Source organism: Peromyscus maniculatus, chromosome 6 (assembly GCF_049852395.1).
Source record: "Peromyscus maniculatus bairdii isolate BWxNUB_F1_BW_parent chromosome 6, HU_Pman_BW_mat_3.1, whole genome shotgun sequence".
Lineage (NCBI taxonomy): Eukaryota > Metazoa > Chordata > Mammalia > Rodentia > Cricetidae > Peromyscus > Peromyscus maniculatus.
In genome coordinates this window covers 16,603,454-16,628,371 of record NC_134857.1, presented here as the reverse complement: position 1 = coordinate 16,628,371, position 24,918 = coordinate 16,603,454, and the positions used below count along the sequence as shown (strand labels likewise).

Below are 24,918 nucleotides of genomic sequence, written 5' to 3'. Positions count from 1 at the left end.
ATGTTGGAAATGCCAGAGCCATAGAATACCTGCCAAGGAGAGCTGCTAACAGGGAGTGGAACTAGCCCCAGAGAAAGAAGTGTGTTGCAGACAACAAAGTTGAAAGGAACTGGAACTATAAAGAGTGTTTTGACATCAGACATGGAGAAGCAGAGTTTGGAGTTTGCCCAGCTGGTTTTCAGTCTTGCTTTGGCCCAGTATTTCCTCACTATTCTCCCTCCCCTACATTTTGGAATGGCATTGTATATCCTGTGCCATTATATGATGATAGTATGTGATCTGTTTTTTTTTATTTTGATTTTACAGGGCATTATACTGCTAAGTTTTATGAATTCTTTTATATTTTGGATACCAGTTGTCTTAGTTAGAGTTTCTATTGCTGTGAAGGGACACTATGAATATGGAAACTCTTATAAAGGAAAAACATTTAATTGGGTGGTTTACAGTTTCAGAGATTTAGTCCATTATTGTCATGGTGGACATGGCAACATGCAGGAACACATGGGGCTGGAGAAGGAGCTGAGATTGGAGAAGGTACTATATCTTGATCCCATAGACAATAGGAAGTGATCTGAGATATTGGGCATAGTATAAGCATATACAAAACCTCAAAGCCCACCTCCACAGTGCGGAACTTCTTCCAAAAGGCAATATCTACTCTAACAAAGCCACACCTCCCAATAGTGCCATTCTCTATGAGCTTATGGGGGCAAATTACATTCAAACTACCACATTATACTCCCTGGCCCTCATAAGCTTTTAAGAATACTATAATGCAAAATGCATTTAGTCCAACTTCAAAAGTTGCATAGTCTATTACAGTCTCAACAATATTTTAAAGTATAACATTCAAAGTCTCTTCTGAGATTCATGCAATCTCTAACCAGAAGTAAAACAACTCAGTTTTGAAACTGGGCAACAGAGCTGAATAGAAATCTCACTTTAGAATACACAGGTGAGAAGTTGGCACAGCAAAGGACTGTCAGCAACACATGCCATCAAGGAACTGAAAATTCAAGAGCTAGATACCAATGTACACCCTTCAGCAGAGCTTATTCCCAGGCCACCAACACCAAATGTAAGTGCGGTGAGAGATGGCAGATATGTCATGTTATTTATTTTTGAAAAGGAAAGATGGCACAGCCACTTTGGAGGACAGTTTCTTACAAAGCTGTAAATAATCTTTGCCATGTGCCTAGCATTTGACCTAAGGACAGGCATGTTAAGCATGCATTTCATTAACAACTATAATCAAAGTATGGAAAATGCTAAATATGAACTAGACTACTGAAATAACATTTGGACTTATATTACCTGGATAGAGGGTACACTGTGATAATTATTAAGAGTACAAAGTCAGTTTTATTGATATTAGTAACAGACAAATGCTTGTTTTCTTCACAAAATACAGGATAAAATAAATTGAGTCTATGAATACTGTTGAAAGGGTAAGCAAAAGCATATCATATCAGTAAGCAAGCTACACACTGCAAGAATATTAAGAAGGGAATGCATTCTTCATGTAGAAACAGGCCTTATCAAATGGGTTCCCAAACATGATTTACCTGATCTGATAGAGACATTTTAAATAATTCTGTCAATAATATGGTTGAATTTTCTTTAAGTAGTTTTTTACATGTACCATCTTTATATTTTATCTAATCACCTTGTTCTTTTTCTAACCCTGCACTAGAATACTATCAGAGAAAATGTGTTTTACTTGAAGTGCCTGCTAAGTTTCAGGGGCTTAAAAAATACAGGGAGCATATTTAATGCCTTCAAGTGTGTAGATGTCTTTCTGTATGCTGTGAATATGTGTTGCTCTGATTGGTTGATAAATAAAGCCATTTGGCCTATGGCAAGGCAGCTTGGAGGCAGGCAGGAAATCCAAACAGATAGGAAGAGAAAGGAGAGGCAAAGCAAATGCTGAAAGCTGCTGTCAGGAGAAGCAAGATGTAAGGGTATCAGTAAGCCACAAGCCACGTGGCAAAGTATAGATGTATAGAAATGGGTTAAATTAAGATGTAAGAGCTAGCTAGCAGGAAGCCTGCCATAGCCATAGTTTAAAAGTAATAAACCTATGTGTGTTTATTTGGGACCAAGTGACTGTGATATGTGGGTGGGAGAGATTCCGCAGGACCTGATAAAACTTCTGGCTACATTCAAGAATTATGAAAAAAATATAAATAGTACACAAATTTCTCTAATGTCTCATGATCCAGTTATTGAGTTAGAAGAAACTGCATGAAAATTTAATCTACATGTGAATTTCAGTTTTAAACTCACAAAGCTAAATTATCAAATACTAAAAGTGGAAGAATGCCTTTATTATGAAAGTTTCCAATATGCTATCTCATTTAATAGATGTAGAAATTAAAATGTGGGTCAGTGAAGTTCTTTTCAGGTCACTAAATTTGCTACCAACACCATGCAAATTTCATGCTCACTTAACAGTCACAGACTCGAGACTCACAAACCATGTTTTAATATGTACAGTGACAGGAATCTACTGCTGTAAAGGCTGTCATAGTCTTCGGGGAGCAGGAATTTTAGAAACTCTTTCTCACGTGTAACCAAGACTTCGATACCTTTGTATCAGCTATTGATTCCTTGCTTTAACCTGTGTTTACACATGGCACATCTAGCAATTCTGGTCATGAAACAAGACAGAAGACAAATGGCAAAGCCATGGAGAAGTGAGGTAGTCTGTCAGCTTAGCAAAGAACTTTTCATAAGGGCCATAAATTTAACACTTAACAAGTGTCATATATGTGTGTGTGTGTGTGTGTGTGTGTGTATGTATATATACATATGAATATATATTGAGTTATCGTGACCGTATGCATTATAAAAGCATGTATTACACAGAAAGTATATATTTCATCCTGAGCAGAAGAATGAATAAATTATATAAAACAGAGTATTCAAAGTTGTTTAACTTCCATCTCCCTTTTGTTTATTTTCTACTTTGAGTACACCCTAAACAAAACTATATTCTACATGTTTTTGCTCCACAGCCCAAGTTCTACTGCTGTCTCTCAACAAAACCACAGTCTGCATGTTCTCAGGAGTGTTCTTGTGACTCTCCAAATAAACTGCCCGTGCTCTCTCAGTTATTTCAGGATCCACTGAAGCTGCATGGTACCAGAATATTAAATGTATTCAATACAGTCATAAATTATAGCCAGTAGAATTAAGCTAAACATTCTAGACATGTTCTTATTAGGAAAAAGCTGCTTGGCCCATCCCTTGGCACTCAAGAAAGCATATTTCTCCCCATTGAAGTTTTAGCTGCACTTGATTTTCCAGTAGTGATATCATATTGATATCAATATGAGACATTTTGTCATGTGTCCTTCATTCCATATTTATTCACTTGAGGTTTGCTTCAGATGATGGTTTTCATCTCCATATTCGATCTATGACTATTTTATTGTTTTGTTTTTAAAATAGTTTATTTACATATGCTTATAATTTGTTTGGATCAAATCTATCACCTTTCTTTTCTCTCTAATGCTTCTCCTATCCTCTCCCCACTTTTCCATTCAAGTCATGATTGAGTGCTCTCACTTGGGAGTTTCTGTGAAATCGTGTTATAGTCTTTAACATATTCAGGAAGTGAAGTTAGGGTTTTGAGGGAAAGACATAAATGTGGAGGTATGTTTCCTACCTATAAAAACCCGGGGGCACTTGCTCAACCAGGAAGTTCTTCTCCAGGTCTTGAAGGATGTCGTTCAGCATTCGGACCCGGCCGGGAGCTCTCTCCTCTGGGTCGTTAGCAGGCCGCATCTCATCTGACTGGAAGAGTTCAGCACTTTCCCTCAGCCGTGCCGCCATGGCAAGCAGGTGAGGGACACTGGGCTCATCAGCTGGTGAGGAGAAATGAGGCCATCTTAGGGGACATCTCATCACAGGAGCCAAGCAGACACATTTCCATCTTTGACTCTCTTGTGTAAATCAGATAGACTCCTGATGAGAGAGTGGCCTGTCATCAAAGTCCTGTCAGTTGCCTCCCGAAACCAAGGTTTATATACTTCAGTTAGATTCTAATAACATATTTTTCTACCAAACATATTGTCCAAACTTGTGTTTATATCCTTTTACATTAAGTGAATGGCTACTCACTCATGACAGAAGGTCAGTACTGATGATGGTTATTATTATATTACAATCACTGAATTAAGCCTCATACACAATTATCTTATTAAATAATCACCAAGTGTTGTTAGTTATACCATTTAAAAATTGTAAGCCTTGTTTATTTTACATAAGATGAGATTAATTAAGGCTCACAAATTAATTAGGTCACAAATCATCAAGCAAGTAACAGGGTTGAATTGGAACCTTGATCTTGCTGGCTCAACAGTCCTTGCTCACTACAATATTCCTGCATTTGAAGAAAAACATCTAAAAGATACATGCATGGTGGTGCATGCCTGCTTTGTCAGCATTTTGGAGGTAAAGGTAGAAGTATCTTAAACTCAAGGTCATTCTTGGTTACATAGAGAATATGAATCAACCAAAGCCACATCAGACACCATCAAAAGCAATAGATTAAAAAACATAAAAGAATGAAAAGAATATCTCTTCTTATAATTAGATGTAAAATATGTCACTACATGGTATTACATGCCTTGAGACTCTATTTTTTTCAGTAAAAGTTTTTATAATGCATATTTGAAATATATTTTTGACTTAATATACCAGAAATCATTATATATGCTGCTACATTTGTTTTGTTTGTTTCTCAGATCACAATCTTTTTGTTTATTCTTCCACTTGTTGGGCAGCTTATTAATGGGGATAGCAAAGCATCCACAGGTCCACTCTTTGTCCAAGAGAAAACTCATGTCTAAAACTAGTTGATTAGGAACTTTGGGCAAGCCTGCCAGAGTCCAGTGCCATGTTCTTAGCCCCTAGTATCTGTGTGATATTTGTAGCACTCCTGAACCTCTAAAACCTTAACTGTCAAATAAGTATAATAACATTACTTACTGCATAGCTTTTTCATGATGATCAAATGACCAAGCATTTCCCTCCAAGTAAGCAGATGTTATTTGAAACCATGTTTGAAAACATATCTGTTAGACGTTTACAAGAAAAATTTCAATGATCATCTCCTATATATTCCACGATTATTGTAGAACAATGGCTACTATCATTCTTAAGTGACTTGAGACAACTAACTCCAACAAAATCAACATATCAGTGCAGAGTTACTTCAAGTCAAATTGTTTCAGGAACATAGACATACAGTCTAAGTTTCTGTCACAGGAGTGTGGCACTGAGGGAGGCAGATGTGGGCATCCTTCTAAGGTTTTCATTGTGGTGAGTCTTGGGCAGAAGAAAATAAACACACACACACACACACACACACACACACACACACACACACACACACACAATTCTCCTGTGGAAATTCAAGATGGTCAGCTCCTCAGACACCTGGTATCTGTATAATTACAGACTTTTGTGCATTTTCTTTCATTTAGAGTCCAGGAATTCCCTTCATGTGCTAGCACACTTACTCTGCTCATTTAAAGTTTAAGAAGTCCTATAAAAATAACTTGGTAAGATGATAATTTATGAGAGAGATAGAGCTAATTCACAAAATATGACTCACAAAACCACTAACTGTTACTATCATGAATTTTAGAGTGTAGTTGACTGTGTACACTCAGCAAGTGCTAAATGAACAGAGTGGATTCAATAAGGCATGTTCATAAAATGTCCAAGACAAACTAGAATCATGTGACAGAGATAATGTGACAAATCCTCCCATTTATGTGTCTTTTTCCCCTCAGATAGAGAGGGGAGAGAGCAAGAGAGGGAATGGGAGTGAATTCTATTAAACTGTAAGCATATATAAAATGGTCAAATAATACATTTTTTTGTTCCATTTAATGTGTGTGTGTTGAGGACAAATTGTAGAAATCAGTTCTCTCCTTCAACCTTGAACTTTGGGAAAACAACTCAAGTCATCAGGCGTGGCAAAAAGTGCCTTAACCTGCTGAGCCATCACATTGGCCTACATTTAAAAAAAATTAAAACACATAATTCATTGTATAAATTGTATGAAAACATTTACAGACTGGCTTAAAAGAAGAATCTGAACAAAACACAAAATTTTAAGTATTGTATGTTTACAGATGTTGTTAAAATTTGTACAGAAGAAATAGGAAGCTGAAGATAATTTTTAGATCCTTGCTCACAAATAATGATGTGGTACATTCAACTGCAGGAGTCACCGTGTTTGGGCACTTTCTGTTTCACTAGGCATTCCACATTGATTAATTTTTGTGCTTGATTACACAGCAGATCATAAGGATAACATTTTATTCATTAATTCCCAAATAACTTAGTGGAATTTTAGAATGACATGTTTTTTCTTAAAGTGTGATGATTCACCAAAGCTAATGCATAAAATACTCAGATTATTTTTGCACAAAGAATAAAGGAGAAGGATGAAGTATAGAATTCACTGAAATTGAAAGAATGAGCAAAGAAAAAAAATAAGTTCAACATCTTTGAGATTCTTCCACTTAAGAAAGAAATATCTGTTCTGATCTACCATCTACTGCAGAATTGAAGACATTACTGCAGAATCAAGTAAGACAAACTGTACCATTCTCTCTTATTTAGCTTTAAACGAATTTATCTTTTATGGTACTGCAGAGAACTGACAGCTTTCGGAACTATTTAGTTCCAGAAAAAAACAAAAGTGGCAACGTGCCTGACACACAGCAGGCGTTACTCCAGAGTCAGAGGTCAGGGACTGAGAAGAAGCTCCACTTGGAATGCTCACCCAAACTTTCCAAGGCATAAATTATGCTTCAAGGAATCTTAGCAGCCATCTCCCTGACAATCAGTTAGAGCTTGTTATTACCTTTCAAACAGTCCCAGAAAGAAACTCCCCTATCTCTCTTTGAAATTTTGTTGATCCCAGGTGAAGTAACCCTCCATGTTTTTTAGATCTGAATGAGAATGTTAGCTGTATCACAGAAATATATTTGTCTGTTAGTTATAGTCATGTTCATGGTACCTAAAATTACACCAGATGTGTCAATTAATGAAGGAACCACTACATTACCTAGTAATATCACAGAATCCAGTTATTGGTATCATTTTTATCTCTTTGTGTCTGTTTCTCAGTTAAAAAGAAACTCATAAAGGAAAATACAATGTATTTTTCTCTATATATCTGGCTACTGCGGTAATAGCTATTCTACCATAATCATTTTAAAGAAAAGAAAACAACAATTGAATGTTGAGTTATAAGATAATGTCTTCTTTGAAATATATTGATGCATTACACAATGTTTACAAAATCATTCAGGGAGATATTTGGTGTGTAACAGTCACCTACGATACTATTTCCTTTACTTTCTAGATTTAAATGATTTACCTGAAAAAATGGAAACATAAAAAAGAAGAAATTATTTTAAGGTAGTAATCAGATAAGTTATATAACATTAAATCAAAATATTCCCCCACAGATCTTCTATAAACACTTCAAATTTCACTTAAGGCCTGGAATGTCAGAGAATGCAAAGCTGCTGGGGCCTATTATCAGCTCACTTTTAAATGTGATGTTTCCATTTGATTAAAACTATGCCTGGAAACAAAAGACTTCTCAGAAAGGAGGTTAAGATTATTTTAAAGCTATGTCCATGAGATCTACAAACCAATGATTTGATATCAATCAAAAGATAACAGTTGTATCTACATAATTACTACAAATGTGGTCTGGAGTAAATTACTTAATGTCTGTCCTTGACCACCCTTAGGGAAAATGGTCAATTAATTTTCTAAATGTGTATACCACTATAAATCAATTGCTTTTACTAGAATAGATAAATTGAATAATCTATCTCCAACTAATTTTTGAAAGAGAGAGAGAAAAACAACAATGTTTTCACAGTTCTCTGAGTTTAACCTCAAAGATTTTCTCCCAAATACTTTTCAGATCTCTGTCCCCCAGTGTCACAGTACTCCATGTTTACACATTAAGAAATCTCAGTTCATTCTGGGATGTCTGAGTCTGAAGCCATGTGTTCTTACCAAGGGCTGGCCTCATCAACCTCTGTGAAGAAAGAAAAGGATTGATATGGGTGTAAAGGAATGCAAGGTCAACCTTTAAAAATGATGGTCACATCGTTACCTCTGGTGAAAAGACAACCAATAATACATTTTTAGAGCTCTGTAGAAAATACTAGTTTGTTTTAAATGTTGCTTGATATAGTACATAATATTTAAAACTGCATACTAAAATTATGTATTCCAGATGTTTTAAGTTCTTCTACATTTTGAATGGAAGACTCTTGCATTTTCCATGCATCTCAACGTAAAATTCATGGACTTAGGAAGTTCTTAAGAAGTAATAATTTATGCATTCATATGTTAATGCTAGGAAATAGGTAAAGGCAAATAAGATTAATAGTTATAATAATGGGTGACTTAATTAGAAATGGACATAATACTCATAAACATGCAGTGTCAATTTCATGTGAAATCATTGTATGTAAGGGCCACTGATGCCTATGTGGATCATTTACAAAAAGGAAGAAAAATTTTGGAGACATATTTTGGGATTATTTTAAAATAGATTATGCCAAATGACTCTTGAAAGTTCTGGTACTTTTATATACTAAATCATGTCAAGGAAGTTTTCTACCTTAAACAGCAATATTAATGTGTCGGTACAGCTGCACTGTAGAAGACAAACTCTCCTCACTCAGGGAGTCTCCTGCAAATCTAGACCACTATTACCCAATAGCATCCTTTCCTAACTAGAGTATGGCTCCTAAGCAGTGTTGTATTGTGGATTGAGAGGTATATTAAGATCTAGCAAACCTAAATGCAAGCGTAACCTATGAGTGATTAAATGCACTTATCTGTCAAGACATATAACCTCCTTTAATCTAAGTTTCAAATTAAATCTAATCCTGGCAGTTCATGAACACAGCTCTTGACTCATGTCACACACAGTACATAAGGCAAACTTAACACAGTATACTGGCATCTTTATATAGTGACCTCAGGACTGCCCAAATATTTCTCAAGAAGTTTATTCCTCATGAAGATTATGCAGGGTTTCCCAAATACCTTCCCTAGTAGGTCAGAAGATCTACATAACTGACACATTTCCTATAGACATAAGCCATCAAGATCTAACACCAAATAGAGTGCTGACAGAACCCACTAAGTCTATACCTGTCCTGACATGACAGCATCTAGGTCTGTACAAGACACCCTCCAGCCTTCATAGCTTGATGAATTTTATAGGGATAAACCACTGTGCCTTTATCTGACTTACAAACTGACAATTTTATCACTGTCCTATTTTAAAGACCAATTTTACTTTCTAGTTTTGTGGTTTCTTGGGTTAGGGTTTCATAGTCCAAAAAGTTTTAGATATTAGCTTATTTGCACTTACATATGATTTGGTTCTATATTTACAATTGTAGTTTTAAAAATTCCACTCCATTTCCTTTTAAATTATGGGGGAAATGTACTGGTTGTACTCAAACACTACATTTTTACATAAAACAAGCATAGCCTTTCTCATTTGCTACTGTTTCTCAGAAGCCACTGCTGTTTCCACAAGTTTATCACAGTTTTAAAGGCACTAACAGTTGCACAATCACTGCTTAGACCTCTCTGATGTAAAGCAACACAAAAAGGATGACGTGCTTGGTGTAATATGGCGGTTAAAAGGTTAATAGGATATTATTTGGAAGAAAATATATGCTACTTGATGTCATCTTAGAAATATCTAATAGCACCATTAAAGAGAATAAAAGAAATTGCCAATATGATGTCAGCCGGGGGAACAACAGCTCTTTATTATGCTACACTTTCTGTTCCTCATGCTGTCTTCCTCAGTAGGAGCCACAATGTATCATCTCAGCTGACCCCTTAAACAACACTGAGGTAAAGAAAAATGTGTGGGAGCTAAAGCAAGAATAATGCTCAGATAACCCAGACTTGATTTTACAGTGCATATCGAATATTTAAAGATGAATAATAGAGAAGACTATATAGTAACTATGGCTAAACTGAACGCAAGCAAGATCCCCATTACAAAGATTACAAAAGGATATTTGGGGAAGAATTAGGCACTTGCTATTTTTCAAAAAGTAGTTTGGCATTATGTTCTTGAAGGCAAAAGTTATCTGATAGCACAGGCAGACTTCATTCAGGAGTACGTTAGCTACATGGATGCACTTTTCCCAACACTGCATGGAGGTTTTCCCCCGTGTAGACCTAATAAGAAATGTCCCCCAATAGGTTCACGTGTTTAAAGCTTGGTACCCAGCTTGTGGTGCTGTTTGAGGTGGTGAAGCCTTTAGGAGATGGGACCTTGCAGGAAGCAGTACAGCACTGGGAATGGACCAGCTTCCCACGCATCCTCTCTGCCTTGTGTTTGTTGTTGAAGAGGTGATCTCTCAGATTTGTCCTCTGACTGCCTGTTGCCAGGCCTCCCCACCAATACGGACCTCTCTCCCCTTATGGAGCCTTAAGCTAATATAACTCTTTCTTCTATAAGCTTTCTTGGTGATCATATTTTATTACAACAGAAAATTAACCAATCTCCTAACACTGTATGGAGTGAGCTCTGCCTCCATCCCTGCCTGCCTGGTATAAAAAAATGAACCATGAACACTTTATGTAACTCACTGATGCTGCCTCTGTGCAGAGGAGTAAAGATCTGACTGACAGTTTTGAAAGAGAGAGCTAAAGATTTCTGTTCTTTTTAAAAGATACATTTTATTTTTAGGAATATGAATATTTTGCTTGCATGTAAGTATATGTATCACATAAGTCAAAGGAACCAATGGAGCCCAGAAGAGGATATTAGATTCCCTAGAACTGGATATACAGATTTGAGCTATCATGTGGCTTCTGGGATCTGAACCTGGGTCCTTTGCAAGTACTACAGTACTCTTAGCCACTGAGATGCCTCTCCAGCTCCCAATGCTTTCTAAAATGAACTATATTCATGTACTATACATTCTTATCATTATCCATCTCAAGCAGAAATTTGAAGCTGTATATTTAAGGGTATATGTGAGTTTAATTTAGCATGGTCTAACTAAAAAAAAAGACAAGGTTTCAATAAAATTGCTGAACTTGAGGGAATATCCTTATATTCTATTACAAGTAAGAATTATTTATGATCTTGTTGCTGGAGAACAAACCCAGGGCATTGAACATACAGGCTAAGCAAACCAACTGAACCAATGAAATGATCAAACTCTATTAAATCTCAACATTAACGCAAAAGGTTTAGAGTAATAGATTGATATTTTGTGACTTCATAGGCATGGAGTTTGGGATTAAAAATACATTCTGGAAGATTTTTAATATAATAGTTGCTGTAGTGGGAGAGTAGGAAAAATAAGAGGTCGGCATCTGACTGTAGTCATAAGCAGAGGAAACACACATCTGAGTGGGGTCTTTGAGAAGGAAAGCGTCATCATAAAGGAGGAAATGTGACAGACAGTAAATTGGGCAACAAGAGATGAACAAAAGTAAACTGTGGAACCCACCCAGGCTTCCTGGTGATTCCTTACTCAGGGTCAGAGAATCTGGGGTTGCTTTACACAGCAGGGCTATGTAAGAAAATGATTTGGCCACGGACGTGTTTCCTAGGTGTTTAGAAGGGTCTACACTTGGCTGTACAGTGTGCTTTGATCTTGCAAGGGGGAGGTCTTTTGCTTCTCCCTCTGGCATATATAAAAACCTTTTTTGAGTAAATGAAGAGGCTGTTGGGTATTGACCCAGGCCCTCCTGAAGCTATCCTGTGTTTCTATCGTTCTTCTCATTGTCTATGTCTCTCTATCTGATATTTTCTTATCCCTCTCTCCTCCACCTAAGAACCCTTCAAAAGATTGGAACAGGTTGGAGCTGGACTCCCACAGTAAACACATAATTCCAAGGAATATGAAAAGAACCAAGAACATAGAATATCAATAAAGGGGCATTATTTGAAAAACAAGCAGAACCAGTGATTTTGAATTTTGATTTTGATTGAAAATTTTGATTTTCTTCCCCTGTAGGGAAGAAAACTCTAACTGGACAGGCCAACACCAATAATATGAAAATGGATGCGATTCTGTTCTGGTTCCTCTCTCAAATATTTCATTGGTTTAGGTGTTGATTATTAATAAGTGAAGCATATAGTCAGAATTAATATGTAAATAAAGTGAGGATTAAGGCTAAATTTATTTTTAAAAATATTTTTCAACCCTTTTGGTTGACTAAAAGAGACTGGAGGAGTGAGTGCTCTGTGAAATACTTAGCACACAAATAAGCTGTGTTTCAGACATTCCTGTTATGAACATGCTGGAGATCTAGCACCATCCCAAATGTCCATGGAAATAAAGTAAAGTTTGTTTTGGGAATCACTAGAATTTAGACTGCCATGGACTTGAAGAGGAGTTGGCAGAACTAGGTGAGCAGGGAGATGGCTCCCCATGTATCAGCAAGTGCAGAGCGGACACTGGTGGTAATTAAAACCAAGATGGAGACAGATGGCATTAGAACAAGAATCATGCAATTTGTTTGGCATATAACTTAATTTTGCCAATTGGGAAATTCATTTTATATTACTCGGGAAGAAAATTAAACACATTATATGGGTTTCAAATGCTCATGACATTTAAAAATTGAAGTTACAAATATAACAGGACTGTAAATCCTGGTCTCTCTGCACCATCACCTTGAAAATTCTGCCCTGTTCCCAAATGCAGTGAATGACATCAGCGAACTATCAACGCTAATAAGACGGAAGAAGATCCCAGCAGATCAGCATTGTCGGTTATTTAAGGAACAGGGGGATAGCTGCCAACAAGTATTTAAACTTAGTGAGACAATCCAAAGGTGGCAACAAGCCACAGTGTTCAAAATTACATTTCCTACTAAGTCTGGCTTGCACTAAAAAATGTATATGTAGCCAGATCAAATGGAAATTACTTCTGCTTACTTGGGCTCATGCAACTTTTACAATAACTTTAAATTATTAATATTCAGACTTCTGACAAAGAAAAAAATAGGCACCACAACTCTATAGGCATTGATTGTTTTAAAGTGCTTTTATATGTTAAATTATAGTGAAAGTGAGAAACAGCAACTGAGTGACATTATTAGCCTCCTATTCTCTTTACTTGGGAGAGAGATGGGGCTTATATTGAAAGGGGTCTTTGACTGCCCACCAAAACTAGATTAATAATATGACATTCACTATAAATAATAGGTCTTTTTGAGCCCTAAAAGTACCCTAAATTATAAAAGTGTTAGTAGTTGTTATAATAATAAACCATTTTACCTACTTATTGTTTAAAAAATAACAAAGAGCATTTAAAATCATTTTATTGACACATATTTTTACTTCCTCAATTTCTTTAACCTTTTAAATTGTAATTCTATTTTTCTTTCTTGCAAATGCATTGATCATAGACAATTTCTACTCAGAAAGAAACTTGTTTATAATTCTATTATACAATGTTGGTATTTTCAAGTACACTACTTGAGATTCTTTCTCATATATGATACTTTACAGAAGGACAACAATTTCATAATGTTAAAAGCCTCCTCTTTTGTTCTCTGAAAGTTTAAAGTACTATCTTCCAGACCAACAGAATTTTATAGAGGATAAAGTTCAGATGCTAACAAAAAGCAAAACAGCCTCCAGAACAAACAAAACATTTTTTAAAAATAAAATTCTTAGAGAAAGGTTATTATTCACAGAACTATTTATTTTCTGTACCTGCTCTATGTGTACTTTGTAAAATGCCATGTGCTTCACTACCACATTTCTGAGCTCCAAATATTCTAGAAATAGCAAATATGAAGTGGAGACAGAATGGCACCAGTAGCCATGGCAACCTTGGAGAGATGGAAGCATGAAAGAAGAGAACTACAGAGATAAACAAAAGTAGCCCAAAAGTGACAACCATTGTTATCATCCAGTGTAAAAGTAAACACACAATAAACAAACCAGCTTGGATGATTGTCTGAGGAAGAATAATTTCAACTTAAAAAAATATTTTTAATTCCAAGTCATTGGAACCCTGGCTCTGGAGGCTGCTCTGCTATCAGAGGACACTTTAAGCACTATGGTTAACATACTGGTTTTCTTTTCAATTGAGTAGTTTTCTATCACTGACCATTTAAAGACTTGCTAGTAGAATATGTGACTCAGGAGGAAGATGACAAGCCACAATCTCCCCCTTTGTATGTAATAAATGAAGACAAGCAGTAACCTATTTGGACGGTGCCGGGGTCTGAGTTCTGCAGATACATTTATATGTCAGGGACTGAGATGGAAACTATGGAACTGATCCTCCGGTTGCCTCACTGCTCCCTTTCACATGAACCAGGAATGTCTACCACATCCATAGGAACCAGTGCCTGAGGAGAAACTTAGGATTCCATCCTGTGTGGAATGAATGTGTTAGGGACAATGTTGGGGGAGAGGTGGATTCCTGAACTGCTAGCTCACAATGAATCTGTGACTAGTAAGGGAAGCTCTGAGATCCAAATCTCTTTAATGACAGACAGCCATCAGCCTCCTTCAGTCTGGGACACACTGCCTTTTGTCACACAAAGTCTGTCTCAGTTCTGTCTGCAGGGTGCCTTAAACAGTTTTCAATTGTTCCCCTTCTCCCCTCCAGGGACAGAGCCACATCATTGCTACAACTTTTAAGAGACTGGATACTTCATCTAGTCCTTCTCGTCAGTATTTGAAAACTTTCTCATTTACTAAAATTAAAACAATTTAGAGAAAAATTACCTTTAAGACTGTTTTGAACTCCTAAGGCTATATCAAGGGCATTGAAGGGCAGAACAGGCTCACTGGCAATTTGTAGAATTACTTCTCCTGAGAGCTGAAATGAAAAGAAAAAAAATAATAATTTGCAGCATTCAGTAATTAAGATTGTCATTTATTTATTTATTGGTTATTTCACATTTTATTATATACCTACAGTAACAATAAAAAGAAACAAATTTAGTTTTGTAAAAATCCTTTTCCTTTCAAATTATTTTTGAGTTTATATTTCTGTAAAAAATAAAAAAGGCTAGATTGATTTCTCATGTCATAGGATAGTGTGAGCACATAATGGCTCATTCTTTTTTTACCTAAAATGTCGAGAAGTTAGAGTTTAAAACAATTCTTTATATTCAAAAAAGGATCAAACATTATAGAAAAATAACTTAAAAAATCAACCTCTGGTTATTGAACTAATAAAACCTCTAGACAGAGTTAACCATTGCTGTATTTCATTTAATGCATAATCAATCTAGTACATTTCTTTAGTCCCTTGGGTATGATTTTATAATGCTTAATTTTATTCCCAGTCATGCTTCTGAAATTTATCAAAACCAATGCTATATACATATATACATACATTTTTTTACAGAACACACCTCAATTTAAATTCAAAAATTAAATAAATCTTTAAATGGCATTACTCCAAAGACATGATGGGGCTTTCTTATGTGCATACCCCTCACTCCACTCTAAAGCTGTTTTTGAAAACTGACCCATGTGTCACACCTGAGTTAGGGTATTGTGATATTTTAATTGTACTGAAATGTGTATTAATTTGTATGTTAATAAATAAAGTTGCCTGGGGGTCAGAGCTAATAGCAAGCCATAGCAGAAACAGGGCGGTGGTGATGCATGCCTTTAATCCCAGCTCTTGGGAGGCAGAGCTAGGCAGATCTCAGTGTGTTCAAGGATACTGCCAGCATGGAAACACATGCCTTTAATCTCAATACCAACCACAGAAGACCTGGAGGTCTGTACAGACAGGCAGTGACTAGGAGGTCATGTGGTTGGGTTTACAACCAATGAGAAGGCAGAACAGAAGGTCTATACAAAGACAAACACACAGGAAGTAGGTCTGTTGCTGAAGAGGACGACAGCAGCAGTGAGGAGTAAGGTTTTTAGCTCTGACCTCTTGGGCTTTCATCTATGCATTGTTTCTGTGTTTCTCATTTAACAAGACCGTTCATCTACAGTAGTGCATGCTGATCATCTTCTGCTAGTCTGCCTTCACACAGCTTTCACAGGACTTTCAGGCTACCAGTAAATACCATGCTACACCTTTTTTTCCCTCCGAAATGATATTTAATGTTTTCCAGGGCTGCACAAATGTCCCTGTGTCTCTTAGGAGCCTGATTCCAAGCTCAGAGTGAAACAAGACTGTATTGATATTATAAATATTCTAGGCATTATGGCTAGTGCATAAAAACTACACATGGAAGTCAGAACACTAACGTGAGTCAGGACAGAAACCGCGTGAGATATAATATACCTGCTAAACAGGATTTTAGATATCCAGATCTATATATTCTTTTTTTTTTCTTTTTTTCTTTTTTTTTTTTTTTTTTTTTTTTTTTTTTTTTTTTTTTTTTTTTTTTGGTTTTTTCGAGACAGGGTTTCTCTGTGTAGCTTTGCGCCTTTCCTGGAACTCGCTTTGGAGACCAGGCTGGCCTCGAACTCACAGAGATCCGCCTGGCTCTGCCTCCCGAGTGCTGGGATTAAAGGCGTGCGCCACCACCGCCCGGCCAGATCTATATATTCAAGAAGCCTCAAATCCTATATAAGTTAAAAACTGTACTTCCCTATTGTTCACACAATTCATTTCATGGTATGAATGCAATTCAATCTGATCTGTCCAGGCTTAGGAAAAAATGTGTTTCTGGGAAATAAAGAGGAGAGATTCTGTTATTTGTTGGAGGTATTTTACTCCCATATATAGCAATGGATTTTCCCCAATGGCCAAGATATCTTTGCAGAGTTTGATCGCCATTATATCTGTTGTAAATCCCGTGGGAAGCTGCCAGCCTGATCACACCGTGCTTTAGGAACAGAAAATTGCCTGCAGCAGGTTGATAGGAGTCACCCTTGTACTCCACCTGCCCTGTCCAACATGCACTGAACACCAATATTTGGAAATAAATTATTTGTAAAGAAAACTTTAAGAGTTATTAGGAAATAGGAAGATTCCTTTTCCAATCTGCACTGGATAGTGGGGACTACAAAACAGGTGTGCTTTGTTGATGCTTTCGGTATCTGGAAGCTGCACTTTACAAAAGATTCAAATGAAGTCGGGGGTGAGGAGAAGGGTGACATTGTTTTGTTCTATTTTAAAAGAATTCATTTGGCTGGAATACATGCTAGCCACCCTGCTACTTGTTTGTAATAGAACCTGGCAACAAAGAGTGGGACTTTGAAGGCACCTGGGCCATGATGGATGCTAAACCAGCTCCTTTTGTAGCTTCCTAAACAAGAGGGGGAGTTGTGTGCCCAGTGCCATGTGAGGGGAGAAGAGCTGTGCTGTAGGACGGCCTTCCTCAGACAGGAGAGCGCAAACTCCCCTGATGTTACATGAGGCTCGCTGCAAGGAAACCCTTAGAAGCTGGCAGTAGAGGAATTAATAGCCATTCCTATGACCGAAAGGACCCACACCGAGAAAGCATTAGAAATAATGGTAAGAGCTAAATACCAAAGAAAGCTCTGGAATCAGATGCTGTTCAGAAGTTCTTACACCACTTACTGCTCACCACAGCTGAGCAGAGCAGGTGTCACTATGGTTTCATCCTAGATGATGAAACCAGACCTCAGAAAGTTCCGACAACCTTCTCACATCACTGCACAGAGCGTTTGTGAAACCACAGCCATTTCGTTGTATCTTATGCTGTATGGAAGAGTCTTGGAAAGGTCTTTTAATTGATTATTATCTAAAGAATTGAAAGTAGATTCTAAAACTCTCTGTCCACACTCTTATTTGTAATACATACACATGCTTTCTGACTTCAATACATTAATATTGGCAGGCATTTGTCAGACCCTTAACTCCTGGACAGTGGCGACACCTAGAGCCTCATGTGGTATGTCTGACATACCATCCGTGTGTGTATTTGGGAAAGTAAATCTATAACTCACATGTAGATGCAAAGGGGCTGCCAGGAGGTAATTAGGGTTAAGTTTGGTGCTGTGGGTTGCCCCAATAAAGGAATACACAACTGAAAAGAGTGTAGTTGAAGGTTACATGTTCTTGTGCCCTTTTATTACAAGCACCCTGCCCACCCTGTTATCACCATGTGACACTGACCCATTGTTATTGAAGTTTTCGGCTTTCAAAGCCATGAACTGAATAAACTTGTACTGTTGATTAGTTTCCCACAGGGAGGTACTGTTAGCAACATGATATAGAAACTGCAGTACACAGCATTAGCAGAGGGCAATTGTGAGATTCCATAGAATAACTAGGCAAAGGGATGCAGTGACACTTGGTGGTTAAGAGATGGGCTACTGTCACAGAGGCTGGTGCTCTCTTCCCAGCTCCACAAGGTGGTTCATAACCACCTGCAACTCCAGCTCCAAGGGATCTGAGGCCATCTTTGGCCTCCTTGGTCACTGCACTCATGTGCACATGTTTTCACAACCTTGCCCCAGCACACACACATCCCTGTATTAAAAAATAAAAACTCAGTGAAGCACATAATCTAATCTGCCTTTGTGATCCACAGGATGTCTCAGGGGCAAAAGCACTTGCTATACAAACCTGAGGAGCTGACCTGAATTGAATTCCCAGATCCCATGATGGAAGCAGAGAGATGAATTCCAAGAGTTGTGTTCTGACCCCCACATATAAATCATAGCACACATAGATCTACACATGGTGCACATGCACATACAGGCAAGCCCACACATGGTCCTGGGATCCTCCCCTCTCTCTTTCTTTAAGGCTATCTTCATCCTGATTAGAAGGTAATGCAATGGAATAAAAACTTATGTATAGAATTAGGAGTATTTTAAAGAAGTAAAATGAGTTATTGAGTTATTTAACACTACAGGCCAAATCTTTCCTCCTTCACTAAAAACACTAATGTTCATGATTGATATTGTGGAACTGCAGACTTTAGTCAAGATTCAGCATCTAAGATAAAACCACAAAGCAGTGTCTTCCCAGTTGTAAGGAGAATAGAAGCAAATCACATTTATTCCATATGTAAGTTTGTCTATCTTCATCCCGAAATAGTTTTGTCATATTTAAAAGTTCAAAAGAGTACTTTAAGTAAATTTAATATAGGGACTAGACATATAGATTCTGTAATTATAAATAATTATCACAAAAATATTATGATTACATAACTGATTTTTATGAGCCCATGTTACATATTCATATACTTGTTTCTCTTAAAGTTACTAAGTAATTTATCCATCCCCATATCACCCTATAGGATTGTATTTATATTTTCTGACTTTCTCCAAAATCTTTCTCTTGCTTATCAGACAAGTCTAGAGAGGAAAACAAACCAAAACAAAAAAAAACAGCATTTTTTTCACAAGTTTTTAATATCTAAAAAACAGAGTTCTATGGTGATATTTCATTTGTACTGAAATGTGATTTTATTTGTATGTTAATAAATAAAGCTGCCTGGGGGTCAGAGCTAGATGCCGGATGGTGGTGGCACACGCCTTTAATCCCAGCTCTTGGGAGGCAGAGCTAGGTGGATCTCTGTGTGTTCAAGGATACAGCCAGCATGGAGACATACGCCTTTAATCTCAATACCAACCATAGAAGACCTGGAGGTCTGTATAGACAGGCAGTGATGAGGAGGTCATGTGGTTGGGGTTACAACCAATGAGAAGGCAGAACAGAAAGTCAATGAAAAGAGAGATACACAGGAAGTAGGTCTCTTGCTGAAGGGAAGGACAGCAGCAGCAGGAAGGGTAAGAAGTCAGTTTTAAGTCTCAGCTCTCAGCTACTGCTCTGATTTCTTGGGCTATTAGCTCTGTATTTGGCTCTGTGTTTCTTATTTAATAAAATGGTTGTGTCTACAGAGTTCTTTTTCTCTACTTAATCTGATCATTGTATCCATTGGTCAGCCTTGACCATATTTATAAAACAAGCTTTGAGCTGACTCAGTAGTTAATGATAACACAATATTCTACAAGGCATACACATTTCACTAAGGCAAATTCATGGATCTATGGTACAAATTTTCTTTATTTTCACTCAAAGAAAATTAGAGGACATTGTTAGGCTTGTTCAATTTTATACATCCATATTAAAGTGAACACAGTTAATATCCACTATAGGGTTGATTTTATGTACCCAGTCAAATATACAATACAATAGAATTTTAGAATAACAGCTGCCATTGTAAGATAATCACAGCATGTACTTTTTAGGTCAGTGAGATATAAAGAGAGGTACGGAGACTCTGAGGGTCACTGAGTCACATGGGCATGGTGTGACAAGTAAATAAACCGTGAGCCCAGATCTGTTGGTACTCCCAGTGTCATCTCTACTGTCCTATGGGTGGAGAAGAAAGCAAAAATCTAACAATGAAGAAAGTCATGATACTTTCACATGATTAGGAAACAATTCAACAGCAAAGCTGGTTTCCTTTAAAGCACCACATTTTACTTCTGACCATACCATGTAAGCATGATGCATAGAGTATGGATTTGAGGTTCAGGAAGATTGAGCAAAGAGGAAAAGCCCAGTTTGTGAATTGAAAGAAGCATAAAAAGCATAAATGGGACTGAGGATGTAGCTCTGTTGGTAGAGTGCTTGCTTCACATTCTCAAAGGTCTGGATTCAATTCCCAGCATCACATAAACAGAGTCTGGTGGCTCAACAAAAGCAAAAAGACATGTAAATATTTCAGAGCAACAAGTAGAATTAGAACTATACCCTAGCAATAGACTTCACAAGTGCAGTTTGGTGCCTGGCAACTGCCAGTATTGAAATACCCTGATTGTGAGTTATGTTATTTTATGTCAGAAAACCCCCAAATGGGCAGTATACCTGCTATGGATAAGAGATCTCATGGTAGCCATCCAGAGGCATGAGGCTGGAGGGACTGACCTCCACATCCTTATGATGCATTTCAAAACCTGTGATGAGGTCCTTAGTAGAAGAGCAAAGATCTCTGTCTCTACCTCTGTCTCTCTCTGTCTCTGTCTCTGTGTGTGTGTCTCTCTCTCTTCTCTCTCTCTCTCTCTTACACACACACACACACACACACACACACACACCAGAATTTCCAGAAAATAACAACAAATCATGTGGTGTTAAACAAAATCAGCACATGGTCTCTGTATTCCTATCCTAACATAGATAAAATTCAGCTTTGAGACTCTCAGTATCTCTCATCTAGATATTCCCCACAGATTCACCAATTTTATATGTCTAGATCCAGTCCCTTCGTTTTATAGTTAGAACTTCAGCTGTTGATCAAAACTTTGCTTTTTCTGATCCTCTGTGGAACAGATATGCTTTCTTTCTTTTGTTTCCCTTGAACTATAGAAAATTTGATATCTGATACTCAGCTCAAATACCTGTGATACAACAAATTCATTTGAAGAAATAAGGCTTAAAATTAAAATTGATTTTAGGATAAACAAACACTCTTGTAACCTATATAAATACCCTAACAGATACTTCTGATAAAAATACCACAGAAACTAGGAAATAAAATCTGAACTACCAAGCCTGTCCCCATTCACACCAACAGGAGTCAGCATGTAAAGGGAGGACATCTATAAACTGGGAACCAACTCCAGTACTTGCCACTGCATGACTAAAAGGTTCTTTCTGTGGAATGATCTTGAGAGGATGCTTAGCAAGTCTTTTCAAAGCCCCGTGTATACCACTTATATTTGTGAAAGTCCACAATAGGAAGAGAGAAAGATAGAAAAACTGCTATAGAAATCCACCTGAAGGTTCAAAAATACCAGAATACTTTGGATGGACTGGGAGTTCCAATGAAGTCACTTGTGATCAAAGGATTTTGAAATCACTGAAGATTTCCAAAATAATTCCAAGGAAGGACACTAATTTAAAAAGGATTTTTAGTCCAGGAAATACATGGAATATCTCACTTCAGTGGGCATGTGGCTAATGTTGGCAATGGGCTACCTACAGGAAAAGTATGTGTGAAACCAAAAGAAGAATGATAGCTCTCAGGATGAGTGAGCTAGGGCACTGGCAGTGAAACCATGAAAGCTGCACACGTCTTTGGAGTAAAGCAAATCCTTTCTAGATAGTGCCCTCAGGGAACTGATGCTCCCATCTCTACCACACTGACTACAGCTGTCAGAATATGAGCAAGGATCCCAGGACACAAAGTTGTGAATGGCACATCTTCCCATTGCAGAGTTGTTGTGATTGAGAGACCACAAGGTTCTCTGGCCGTTTAGGTTGATGGGAAATAGAAAAAAGTCATGTAAAAAGTATGTCTCCACACAAATTTGAATTGCTCATGGTCCTTGCTGAAAAAAATAAAAAACCTTAAAAAGCAGGTGCCTCAGAACATCCACATCTAAGAAGTGAGGATGCTGGGAATTGGTTGCCTAGCTACGAACAGCGAGGAAGGTTGCTCTGTGTAGATGCTACAGCCTACACCTTTCCATGCTATCCTTTTTTGGAGCTGGTTTTGGTGATGCTTGCCAGTAGAGAACACTGAAGAGGTAGAGGAAGGAGGATCTTGAGTTCAAGACCAACCTGGGCTATAACTTTTCTTCTATACTGGAACTTCCCATGGCTGAAAAGAGCCTCAGGTTGAGAAATAAGTTCAATATTTGGGAATGTATTATGAAAAATCTCCTACATCCAGGTACGTTTCCTCTGTCAGTGATTGTCATCTGCCTTCTGCCATTAAAGTATAGTGGAAAAAATATGACTGGAGGCCATCAGCTTGGAAGACACCCAGTTTATTTTTTGGTATCTAAGTGACATTTGAAAGTGTCAGAACTGGGTTTGACTTTGTTAATCATTCTGCTTGGAGAAGAGTCCAGTGTGTTACTATTTGCTGGTGCACTGAAAGAGAAACACCACGCCACAAACTTTTCTGTTTTTACTGTCAAGTACTATTTTGCCTGGCCAATAAATGATTATGTTTCATGAATAACTAACTTCTATATATTAGCAATAATATTAGCAACTAACATTTTAGAGCTCTTCCATTGTGTCAGGCAATATTCTAAATTCTTTACATGAGTTAATTCATTTAAACCATATAATAGTATTATTATATTTTACACATGAGAAAACTGACACATTACATAATTAACTATCTTAAGGCCAATTGAGCTAGTACATGGTCATTTTGAGATCTATCTGAAAGTACTTTGGCTATAGATCCTAGACTCCAATTATAACACCAAATAGGAGATTATTGCTCATTTTTTTAATATTAACAAATCAAGACTACAGGTGGCTACTGACACAGCATCTACTGAATAAAAAGATATGATTCTAAAGAACAACCAAGGGCTTACTATACCTATCACAGCTTTTAAAATAAAGACCTGAGCAAGTCACTCTATGAGAAGTATAATTTTTATACTTGCCAGTACTAATTTTCTTGTATATAGATTCTGGTTTCCTATCTCCAAAGATATGCAGAAATTTATGAAGTAAAGTAATTTCCCTTGAGGTTTCCTATCTCCAAAGATATGCAGAATTTTATGAAGTAAAGTAATTCCCCTTGAAGCTGATAAAGATTTTTTTTTACTTTAATTTCATTGAAAGGAATAGTGTTGGTTACAAAGCTATAAGATAATCAGATAATATGGAAAAATAAGAAAAGAGAAGGAAGATGGTGTCTGGAGACCATGTCTATTTAGAGGACTACAAGTTAGGACTCCAACTTTAGCATCTTTGAAAAAGGCTCATGGAAGTGATTTTAATAACTAATATAACTACTGTACAAATGGCTATTAGTGATCAGCCACTCATCCTCATCCATGCTGCTAGAGGATATTTCTACTAGTAAGTCAACATTCAGGCTGCACCAGCTATGTTACGGACGATGGTAAGTTCTTGGGGCTACTGAACTGCTGCTCATGAAAGGAGATAGATATTGACTATAACTTTAGGATAAAGCATTTTACAAGGCACCATGCAAGGGTTTACAGGGGTCCTTGCTCATCAGAAGAATCAGGATTCACTTCATTGTGAAAAGGCCTTCCTGAGGAAGGCACCACCTTAGACTCAAAATCAAGGGGAAAAAAATAGGAGTAAACTGGATGAAAATCAGTTGTCCCTACACCACACACACTTTTTAAATTGGATTTATTTATTTAAAATTTTAAATTATTTTAGTATTTATTTAGCATACATGTCTTGAAAATGTGAAGAAAAAGTCATGGTTTGGGAGAAATAGCTATGCATCCCTCTCACTCCCAGTAAGAGAAATCAAGTTCTCTGTAGTAGCACAAGTCACCAGAGCTGTGAGTTAGCCAACAAGAGGGGCTGAGTTATCATCATTGTGTCTTTATTGCATCCAGAACTCCATCAATTATCCAAGTCAGAAACAAAAGAGGAACTTAGCAGCTTCTAACAATGCTAACTCAGCATGTGTGGAATATACAAGATGCAGGAATGCAGAAGTGACAGTGATTTCCCATGCAAAGCTTTCTCTAGAGCTTACCAATGCTAGCATCAGTACATGTAAAATAATGTGTTTTTTAACAATATAATAAAAAATATTTAGTCAAGAATAAAGAGAGTATTGGTTTGTGACACCCAACAAGTGACATTTTGACAATAATGAATTTAATCATGTTCAAAGACAATCCTTTACTCTATTAATTACTTTAAATTTTGCTGAGACAAAAACCTAGTAAAAATAACTTAAGGAAGAAAGAAGTTGTTCTGCCTCATATACTGAGGGTAATGTCCATAATGTTGGGGGAGTCATGGTTGCAGGACCTTAGAAAGGCTGCTGCACAAGTCTAAGAGGTGTAGAGAAAGATGAATGCAGGTGTTCATCTCATACTCTTGATTTGATTCAGTCCAGGATGACAGTCCAGTGCCACCCAGTCAGAATGATATTCCCACTTCAATTTATCTTATCAAGATCATCCCTCCAGGCATTCCGAGC

At 37.2% G+C, this 24,918-nt stretch overlaps 1 protein-coding gene across 7 annotated transcripts in view; it reads right to left on the bottom strand.

The window, feature by feature from the left end:
• The window catches only part of Naaladl2 (N-acetylated alpha-linked acidic dipeptidase like 2), a 1,286,850-nt gene that overhangs the window by 50,671 nt on the left and 1,211,261 nt on the right, over positions 1-24,918 (bottom strand). For all 7 annotated transcript variants that reach the window (XM_076573982.1, XM_076573983.1, XM_076573985.1 and 4 more), the window contains 2 exons: positions 14,798-14,891; positions 3,671-3,869 (listed from right to left, as the gene is read on the bottom strand). In XM_076573982.1, the coding sequence (XP_076430097.1) occupies positions 3,671-3,869; positions 14,798-14,891 (293 nt within the window). The remainder of the gene's footprint in view (positions 1-3,670; positions 3,870-14,797; positions 14,892-24,918) is intronic.